Raw genomic sequence first — 11098 nt, 5'->3', positions numbered from 1 at the left:
CTCACAAGCATCGCCAAAGTGGTGTAGTCGTGCAGTAATAACATCTCCAAACTCCAGAGGTTTTAGACATCTGGGTAGCTCAAAGTTGTCCAGCAGGTGGAGCCCTTGCATCCACTTAAGCCACTCTTTGGAGACCGTCTCTGGTATGAGGTCATCCCAACCAACTCCTCTTCTGCACAAATTCCGCAAGATCTTTTTTGCTGTCAGAACAAGGGGACTTAACATACCCAGAGGGTCGTAAATAGAGCTAACAGTAGAAAGGATGCCTCTGCGGTTGAGTGGCCTATCCTTCCATACAATTTTAAATTTAAAGTTGTCTGACTTGATACACCACTCCAGCACTCTTTCAATGGGCACAAACTCCCGCTCCAGGTCCAACTGCCTCATGCCTTTAGCTCTGTGGGGCTCTGGGATGGCCTCGAGCACTTCAGATCTGTTACTTTGCCACTTGGTCAAACAGAATCCCCCTTTAGCACACAGAGACATGAGCTCATGACAGAGGGTCAGTGCTTCCTCCTCTGTTGCAACTGACATCAAACAGTCATCCACATAAAAGCAGTGCTGCAGCTTGTCCACCGTCTCCTCCTTGTGCTCATGTCCAAAATCCTCTACACATTTCCTGAGGGCAAAGTTGGCACAGCTAGGGGAGGATGTAGCTCCAGAAAGGTGTACCTTCATTCTATATTCACATGGTGCTCGGCTCAGGTCTCCTTGGGGCCACCAGAGGAATCGCAGCAGGTCGGTGTCATCTGGGGACACTCGCACTTGGTGAAACATAGCTTCTATGTCGGCCATGATGACCACAGGTTCCCTCCTGAACCTGGTCACAACTCCAATTAGCGAGCTGGTTAGATCGGGACCTTGCAACAGCTCTTCATTCAGAGATTGTCACTTGTAACTGGCACCGCAATCAAACACACCTCGGAGTTTTCCTTTTGTCGGGTGGTGGACACCATGGTGCGGTATGTACCAAACCCTGCTATCACTTCTTTCCAGCTCTGCATCAGGAACTCTTTCAGCATAGCCTTTACCAAGGAGATCATTAATAAAAGCATTATACTCCCTGTAAAACACTGGATCCCTCTGGAGCCTCCTCTTCAGATGGTATAGACGGTGTTCCACTACTTTCCTGTTATTTGGCATGCTGATGTTTGAGTTTTTCAAAGGCAAGGCGACCTGGTAGTGACCATTGATGTGTTTGGCTGACTTTGTGACCATGTCCATGAATCTCAGGTCTTCTCTGGACAGACCAACTTGTTCCTCCACAGCAGATTCTGGAAAGTCCATCTTAAATTGCTGTTGCCACAGTTCGTCCAAATTTACAATGGACACACGGTTCACAGTTACTGGCTGCTCACAGTAATTGGCCTCTCCACCATTTCCTGTTAGTGGTCCATTTACCGTCCAGCCCAGCACCGTCCTTACAGCGTAGGGTCCATTATGCTCACTGCGGATGACTTCCAGCGGTTCCATGGCTCGTGGGACATTTGTTCCAATCAGCAACTCAATTCCAGCCTCAATCTGTGGTAAGGAGATGTGTTTTAAATATGGCCACCTTGTCAGATCCTTATTTGTGGGTATGTTTGCTTTGTGGACTGGCATTGACAACTGAGTGTATGCCTTTGGCAACTCAATGAAGACGTCATCTTCAAGTGCCGCCACCTCCAGCTCTGGCACGATGCAACTACTGACCACCTTCTCCTGCCCCATGGTCCTGAGAAGAATGTTGGCTCTCTTCCCGGATAAACTGAGCTTCTGCATCAGACTCTCAGAACAAAAGACTGCAGTACTTCCCTGGTCCAAAAAGGCATATGTGTGAATGATTTTATTGCCCTTCTTCGCCTTTACTTGGACCGGCACTATAGGAAGCTTGCAATCCATCTCACCAGCCCCTGTAAGCCCACTAGAAACCAAGGTGCCGTCCGCTGTAACCTGGACGCTTCTCTCAGCCAGTGGTGCAGTCGCCACACTGTCCTTATGGAGCACAGTCGGGTGTTTTTGGCCACACTTCGAGCAGGAAATCTTCCTTTGGCAATTTTTGCTGATGTGTCCTATACACAGACAGCGAAAACAAACACCTTTTTCCTTCAGGAAGTCAATTTTCTCCTTGTGTGCCATTTTTTCCAACCGTGCGCACACATCCAATGTGTGTCCTCCAGTGCAGCAGGGACAGATCTTCTTGGCTGGTGGTTTTATGTCCTTGGCTCTTTGTTCACAGGTTGGGCTGTTCTCTCCACATGATTCACTGTGGTAGCGAAGCTGGTTCCTCTGATGCTGGAGCGAGGGTGAGGTTTGTGTTTCATTTGTTTGGTTGATGTAGCAATGTCCTGGATGTTTCCAAACACAGGGTCTGTCAAGATTTTCACCTGTTTTTCTACAAAGTTGGCAATGTCCATAAACCTTACTCTTCTGTTGTACCTTTCCTGCAGGTCACACGCGTGGCACCTCCAGCGGTCTCGGAGTTTGTAGGGCAGTTTTTTGATGATTTCCAACATGTTTATGGGCGTGTCCAGATCATTTAACTCCATTTTCAACTCCATTTTCAAAGGCTTTAATAAACGAATGGTATTTGAGTGGGTTACCATTGAAAATGAGAATTTCCCTTTTTGGGAGTGCTGAGAGGCATTGTTGCTGAATTAGGAGTGTTGTAATTTCATTTTGTTTTCTCATTATGCCCAGCACACTGTCATTTTGTGAGGCGTCAGTTTGTGTAACATTGATCACAGGATCTTCAGGAGCCATTAGATAACGTTGGAGCATGTAAGGAGGACCTGGGAGATGTTTTATGTCAGGTAAGTGAGTGGCTTTAGGCTTCACAGCTGTCTGTGTGTTTTCAAGTGCATTGGGTTTTAGTTTAACTGGCAGTGATGGTACAAATTCAGTGGCATTGACATTAAATTGTTGTTTTGAGCGTGTCTTTTTATAGTATGAGTTCATCCCATCTGAAACCTTTGACTTCGATTTACTGCCAACACTGCTTTGTGATTTTATAACACTTAGTTTTGCCATTTCCTCAGCGATTTCATTCTCCAGTAAAAGCTGTTCTCTTCTTTTGCGTAGCTTTAACTCCTCTTCATCCAATGCGTGTTTTTCCTTTAATGCCTTTTGTTTTGCTGCCAAAATTGCAAGATTTGTTTCAGTTTTTAAGCGAGCAGATGAGCGTGAAGCTGATGATGAGGAATGATGTGAGCGTGATCTCTTTGTTGCATTTGAGATGCTGTCGCAGGGCCGAAGTTCATCCTGAGGATCTTGTACGGTGGAAACAGGTACTGCAGCAGACAAATCCTTGCTTTTGTCGACAAGAAAAGCCTTTGGTGGTTGATCAGTATTTGTCTGAAATGGTGATTCATTTGAGTTTTCATGTAGACTTTCCTGTATCCATTTTTTCACTTGTTCTCTGAATGCATCACTGTAATCCATAATGCTGGAAAACCACTCATTTTGTTTTTTATCTTCATCATCAGGAAGTAGCGGCAGTAATTCATTGTGCAGGTCGGTGGCCTTTTTAGACAGTGCATTCAAGTTGTTCAGTTGTGAGGGAATTTCAGTTACATTTTCTTTTGATTTCATGTGCGCTTTTATTTGCGGAATAAGCGCTTTGATTTTATTAACGGCACTTTTGCGCTCATGCTGGAGCCGTTCGATTTTAATTTCCAAAACTTTGGCCGTCAGTTTAATTTCCCTTTTTTCATTTTCCATGTTTGAACATTCAGCGACAGCGTTTATTTGACTCATTTACGTTAGATTGAATTTTGTATAAAGCAACACAATCACAGTTCATCGAGAGCACATTCAAAATCCATCCATAGACATTGCATTTAAATCATTCGATCCAAGCAGATTCGATCCGAGCATTCCAACAAGCAATAGGCCTTTAGACAACATCAGCCGCCACGTATTTATGCCACAAGGTCCCGACATCACAATCAAATAAAGCACGGAGAGGTTTCGCCACCATCAATGCGTAAATGCAACCAGCGTAACATCCATTTAATACATTGTCCTCATTTGACACACTGCATTCCAATCGAAGCGGATTCCTTAATCCACAAACACAGGTTCAGGCCTACCTGTTCCCAGGTGAATGGATGGCGTGGTGTGGCACTTAGCTGTGACTCCTTTGTTCTCAGGCTAATCGTTGCGTGATGACTTGGTTCTTTGGCGCGACTTGATGATCTTCATTAAACGCCTTTTTTGTTGACAAAATGTTGCGGCTTCCAAAACAGACCTTTTAGCCGCTGAGAGTGTGATGTTGGGTCTTCAGATTCGCAGCTTTGTGACGCGCTAGGAGGCTATGATGACAGATACACTGAGATCCAAAGATGCTTTTGGCGCATTTATTATGAACAAACGGCACAGAGCTGTCACAGCGTAGCGAAAATGGATGAATGGAAAAATGAAAACCAACGGATTAAACAGATAAAAAAGTAATGGATGAATGAATGGATAGCGGTCAACAAAAATTACGGCTACCCAACCCTGACTCTCTCATCTGTATCACAAGTGAGTGCGCACCTTTACACACACTTCCGCACGTGACCACGCCTACTCCCACGTGAACCACCACCTCTGCAACACACACACACACTCAAGCACACCATGCTCCTCATCCTCAACCTGTATGTCTCCTACAGTTAGTATAGCACCACCTATGGACAAATCGTGGGCATTCTTTCTGGTATAGTTACTCATGGTCTCTAGTTGCAGTATGCAAATTTTGAGCATTTTTGGTCAAGGACTTTTTAAGTTATTCACGAAAAGCTTTGTGGACCGACCGACCGACAGAGTGACCTATAGAACTGCGGGTCGCTGCTAAAAAGAGAAAGAAAAAAAGTATTTTCTGTATTTGAAAATACAAAATACATGTATTTTATTTTGATACATTTTCTGGCACCAGTATTTTGTATTTTATTTTGATACATTTATTTGAGGGGTATTTTGTATTTTGTATCAAAATACATTTTGATGTATTTTTGCCCATCTCTGACAATAATATAAGTAAGCAGCGCCAACTGATCAGTCAGTGACCCACCATACAACACCTGCACACCGTGAGGATGGAAACAGAGAGCTCAGCAGGGACAGAGCGCCTGCACAGCAAGCGAACACACCATCTGCAGTCATTTTGACTTGACCAGCGGACTTCACTACAACCTGTTTGGCTGTTGAAACAGGTGGTTTCAAAACCAGGGGCTGGCGATTTGACCAGCTGAGTTGCAGGTGACCCCATCAGCTGGCTTGAGTCGAGCTCAGACGGCTTGTTCACACCGCTGCAGATTTTGTCTACAACGTTCTAAAAGGGTTTCATCTTGTCACAAATCTTTGGTCTGAACTGGGCTTTTCAATAGAATAAAGCTCATTTGGGTATAAAAAATAGAAAACAAATATTCTGTCAATAAAATCAGTCTCTTATTCATGGAGCAGCTGCAGACTTAATAACCCATGACATCACAAGTTTAAAACTTACTTCTCTGGTTTCACAAATATTGATTAAACTTTCCTAGGCCGTGGAAATAACATATTGGAATTCTTAATCTAGGTGGTGTTCCCATCAAACATTTTTTTCAACTACAAATATGTGCTCATCAGAGGTGCCATTGCATTACAGTGTGTCATAAAGCATTTATTAACTGATTACATACAGCATGTTAAACAGGTGGAATAACTGTGGGTGACTTAAAGAAAAGTGTGACCTGCTGTTCACATAAACTTGTTATATAATCCAGGCTCTAGATTCTAGAAGCATCTCAGAGGCAGAGCAGGGCATCATTGATGTTGAGATTAGCCTGGAGGGACAGATTGTGTCAGGATTTTTTTGGGGGGGAAACGGTTGAGCACAACACAGTCAGTGAGAGTTACTGTGGGTGTTGAAGGCTGTACGATGCTTTGAAGTTCACACAGTCAACGTCTCAGTCCATTGGCAGGTAGTCAGTTCAGCCACTTCCTCTGATCACCGAGTGAAGCAACCAGCAACAACCAGAGGAGATAAAGAAAGACAGAAAGAAAGAAAAGCTTGTTTCAGACAGACAGAGAGACGAGGAGCGAGAGTCATGAATTCACTGAGGACAGGTGTGTTGGTGCTGTTTGTGCTTGTGGTGCCTGTTTCCTCGAAAGGTAAGTTATATAAATACACAACAGCTGTTTTGGGAATGAGTTTGGGCTGAAGTGTTTGCATAAGTGATCAAGGACACCCGGCACTGTGAAAGAGTCTGTGGGTGTCGAGAGACTGATGCTGAATTAATTTCAAACTAAACTCTGATGCTTTTTGACACAGAAATCTTGGTTATCTTCCGTTACGCAGGCCATCGCTCCTCGGGTACATGACAGCTGAGAGAACAGGATGCACTCGATCTTGTAAATGACTTCAAATTACTTGTTCATCAACTTTTAGGAGACATAATATCTTACAGAGAGATATAAATATCTGATGTCTGTTTAGCAAAAGCGCAAGAGAGTCACAGATGAGATAGTGAAGTTTCCTCTTCACAGCATTATCTAATGGAAAAAGTTGAGCTATTTGAGGTTTTGTCACAAGGTAAAGACGATAACACATAAATTAATACTTTCTATTCAATGCTATCTGAATAGATGTGTATATTTTCCAACTCAACACAAATTGAAATGAATGAACAAACTTGCAGTCCATTGCCGACGCACAAATTGAAATCAGAAGAAGGTGTTTAATGCTCTTAAATTTTACATTCTGCAGAAGGGCTTTGGTTATTTTATTCTTCTTACATAAACTGTAATAAATCCATATGTGACTGACTGTAATTCAGCAGCGTCAACACAAAGTAAACAATAATATTCTTTCTTTCCTCTTTGTTTAACTTGAGAAGTTTTTTCGGTAGAGGAGGAAGTTTATATGCATTTGATGTTTCCCAGACTCTCCCTTTTATGTCGTAGTTAAGGAGGGCTGTGGAAAAAAACATTTTCAAAATGATCAAAAAACACTTTCAAGTGCTGTCGTGTATTTCAGTCAGACTCATCATGATGAAGGCATTACAAGAGAGTGCGCATGAATAAATAATCTCCCTCGTGCGAAAACACTGAAGGTGAATTTGTTGCAACTTGTTAAGATGAAACATCAGAACTTCCTCAGCGGAGAAACAAACTCTGTATTGTGTGAAGGATGGCTGCTGTCATAACACCTGGCTGCATACTTGTAACCTTGTGACCTTTTGAAGGCCTTTATTCCTCAGTTCCTTCCACCTGGTTTGAACGTTATCACTCTGACATCTCTCCATTTAATGCGTGTGGATTTCCTGTTTGTGCATGAGAGTGTATTTCGGGCTTGTGTGTATATGACAACAGTGAAAAAAATGTAATTACCTCTCAGGGATTAATAAACTATATCTTCTTCTTCTTCATTAAGGAGTGGGTATCAGAGTTATAGATATAGGTTAAGAGGCTCCTGCTACACTGACTAGCATAGCTAGAAGGCCTTTATCAGCCATTTAGCATCCAAGTTTGTTGTAATGCGACAACATGAGTTCACGTCATCATTGGAAGGTGTGGGGGAGGGTGGATGGCGTGACATCTAGGCCACACGGCTGCTAAAGTGCAGACCAATGTTTGAGATGAACAAATAACAACGCCACCTGTTTATTAGTGAGACACTGAGGCGTTTCCGGCAGCATTTGTGCCTGCAAATGGGGGCAGTTTAAGCTAAAACATGGTCTTTTCTCAACCACAACCACATCATTTTTGTACCTAAACAGTTGAATTTGTCATCAGAGGGTGTGGGGGATGGTGGATGGCGTGACATCTAGGCTAGATGGCTGCTCAGCTGCAAACCGCTGCAGACCAGTATTTGAGACCAACAAACAACAATACAGCTTATTTACTAGTGAGACACTGAGGCGTTTCCAGCCACATTCGTTCCCACAAATGGAGGCGTTAGAAGTCAAAACATGATCTTTTTTTGCGCCTAAGCATAACCATACATTTACAACAGCCTGTTTGAATTGTAAAGAAACGTAAAGTATTGCCAACAGCTGATAACAAGGTGATAACAGCATCCTGAACATGCTCGTCGATGCAGCAGGAGCCCTCTAACCTATTTCTACAACACTGTTTACCACTTACCAACAATGGGTTCAGGAGTCGGCAACCTTTACTGTTAACAGAGCCATTGTAGGCCAAAAAAAGAAAAAACAATCTGTCTGCATTCATTATATGATTTACTACAGGGTGGCTACTCTGCAGTGGGCTGTTTAGAATAGAATAGAATAGAAAGAACTTTATTCATCCCTGAAGGGAGTTCAACCATCCAGCAGCTTATAAAAAACAACAACCACATTTCCCCGCATCAACAACAATACGGTGATATTAAAATAGACATAAAATGAAATAAGTTAAAAATAAGTGCATAAATAGAAATTAGAAATCAAATTAAAATTAAACTGAAATTGCTCATTCAGCTGTGACTACTGTGGTGTGTGTGACTGGATTCAGGAGGTGTTAAACAGTCTTACTGCCGTACTTAATTTCACACCATTATTAAATCCTCTGTTTTCCTCCAAGACATTTCCCTTTTTGGATTTTAAAACCATAGCTTGCCGCAGCAAAATTTAGAGGAAAAGGCACCAGGTCGTAGACGTATGACGCACGTTTTGTCTATGAAATGTTAAGACATTTTTTAATTCAATGTATAGGCTACATATTTTTACAGTTATAGAATGCAGTAATCACTTTAGGCCATCAACAATGATATATGAAAATATTAAGAATGTTAAAAAATAACTCTTATAGAAGGTCTAAAGAGCCACATGCGGCTCCTGGTCTATGTCATAGAGTCATAACATTTAAAATGGGTGCTCCTGTTTACTGATGATAACTTGCTTTATATTGAGAAATAAAGAAAAAACAACAAACAAAAATCAGGAAATGTGTGTTTACTATAACAATAAAGAGAGGCAAGGCAGCTGTATTTGTACAGCACATTTCATACACAAGGGCGATTCAAAGTGCTTTACAGAGCAATAAAATATAAACCCGACAGAAAAGAGTAAGGAGAAAAAAACACAAAAGGTAAAATTGATTACTAAATGATTTACAATTTAAAAAAATCACCATTAAAAATAGCAAAAGTGCGGATAAGAAATAAGAGATTATTAGGATTATTTAAATTGATTTAAAATTGAGTTTTAAAACAAGGTTGCAGTCATTACAGGGTGGAGGAGGCAGTGTAAAAAATAATGTTTTCAGCTGCGACTTCAAAGTGCTCAGAGTCTGGCTTTTCTAACATCATCTGGAAGGTTATTCCAGGTTTGTGCTGCATGATAACAAAACGCTGCTTCACCACGTTTTGTTTTAACTCTTGGGACGGTCAGTAGGCTGGCTCCAGATGTCCTCAGGGTCCGAGAAGGTTCATATATTTGGGTGCTGAGCCATAGAGTGATGTTTTGAAATCAGTTCTCTGTGTGACAGGTAGGCAGTGTAAGGATTTTAGAGCTGGAGTAAAGTGGTCATACCTCCTAGTTTTTCTAAGGACCTTAACAACAGCATTTTGAATAAGCTGAAGTTGCAGAACAGCTCGATTTGAAAGTCTTACACACAGACCACTGCAGTAATCTAATATATTGGAAATAAAGGCATGTGTGAGCCTTTCAAGGTTTTGATTTGACATTATACCTCTGACTCTAGAAATGTTTTTTAAATGGTACTAGGCAGATGACGTTATGGATGTGGAAATTTAAATCTGAGTCCAATATAACACCAAGGTTTCTTGTGTGACTCTTAGTTATAAGCGGTGAGAGTGATTAAATACAGCACGTATTTCCCATAAATAACAAACTCAACCACTGCACACACATTTTCCTCCTTGTGTTTCATCTTTAAAGCTTAAAGTGTGGAAAGATCTTATTTCACACTGTCTGACTATAAAACAAATTGATTGTGTATCAGCTTGTTTTAGCTTTTGTGCATCATTTTACACATTCCCTCAAATCTTAATCTGACACTCTGGTATTTTTTTGACACTTTAGGATCTCCAGTATAATCTGAAATATAATTTAGTAGATTTAAACAATGTTTGGCTTTTCTAGAAGTAAAACAAAGAGTTTGACAGTTAGTCTTTGCACCCCAAGTCTGTATTTTTTTTGTCTGCGTTTCTTTAATTCTTAATCCAATAATAAATCTGTCAGTGTGCAGTCTTCATGTCCTCCTCCTTATCATAATTCACCTCAATATTACTATCTGACCTTCTGAAGTGTTATCTGACTTATGAAATGATACTGAAATGATGTGCCCTGTTTCTCCGTGTTCCGGATGTAGCCGCAGGTCATGCCACATTTTTTCTTCGCTGCTTTTTGGTCAAACAACTCTCTAAAAAAAAATGCAGAAAATCAAGCTTATGCCGAAAACTTTAAGGACAGACGTCAGTGTGTAAAAAGGATCGACACAACGTGAGGTCTTTATTTTTAAACATGTGGCAAATCCGGAAGACTTGGTGTGCAATGGCCTTTAGAGTCAGATGAGAAGATTTGACACCACTCTGATGTCTGTGTGTGATGATATGAGCTGGAGCTGGGTAGTTTATCTTAGCATAAAGACTGGAAACAGGAGAAAAAAGCTCTGTTCAAAAGTCCAAAGTTGTCAAAATCCAGCACTTGCTCAGTGACTTCCAGCATCAAACACCAATGAAAAAAGCTGTCCTGGGACAAAAAATGAAAGTTAAGGTGGCAGAAGTAAGTGCGTACAGGATTACGGCTGCTGGCATCACTAACCCAGGGTACCATACATGTCATATGTCAACGTGGAAAGTCCATGACCAAAAGTTGATATGTGACAAGGTAGGAGTGAAAGTGTTGGATAAAATCTACCTACCAGCAGCAGCTCACCATTTACCACATTATATGTCATTAGTTTCATCCACACACAAACTGGTGTTTGTTGGAGGAGCCAGGGTGGCTGTTTCTCCTGTTGTTGTCTTTATGCTAAGCTAAGCTAACTGGCTGCTGTAGCTAAATCTAGAACATTTTCATTTTATGAAACAGTGCAACCATAGAAAAGTAGACTTGGGTTTATGTTTGTGCTGAGCTATGCTAACCTGGTTGCTCCGTATTTAAGGTACAGACACAAAAGTGGGTTGTTG

General features: G+C 41.5%; 1 protein-coding gene across 1 annotated transcript in view; it reads left to right on the top strand.

Moving 5' to 3' along the window:
• The first annotated feature begins 5827 nt into the window (after positions 1-5827).
• Positions 5828-11098, top strand: part of LOC117249050 (uncharacterized) — a 21489-nt gene continuing 16218 nt past the window's right edge. Inside the window, exon 1 of the mRNA XM_033614395.2 lies at positions 5828-6114. Within this exon, the coding sequence (XP_033470286.1) occupies positions 6051-6114 (64 nt within the window). The 5' untranslated portion in view covers positions 5828-6050. The remainder of the gene's footprint in view (positions 6115-11098) is intronic.

The sequence above is a fragment of the Epinephelus lanceolatus genome, chromosome 14, assembly GCF_041903045.1.
Source record: "Epinephelus lanceolatus isolate andai-2023 chromosome 14, ASM4190304v1, whole genome shotgun sequence".
Taxonomy (NCBI): Eukaryota; Metazoa; Chordata; class Actinopteri; order Perciformes; family Serranidae; genus Epinephelus; species Epinephelus lanceolatus.
This window is presented reverse-complemented; position numbering and strand designations above follow the sequence as displayed.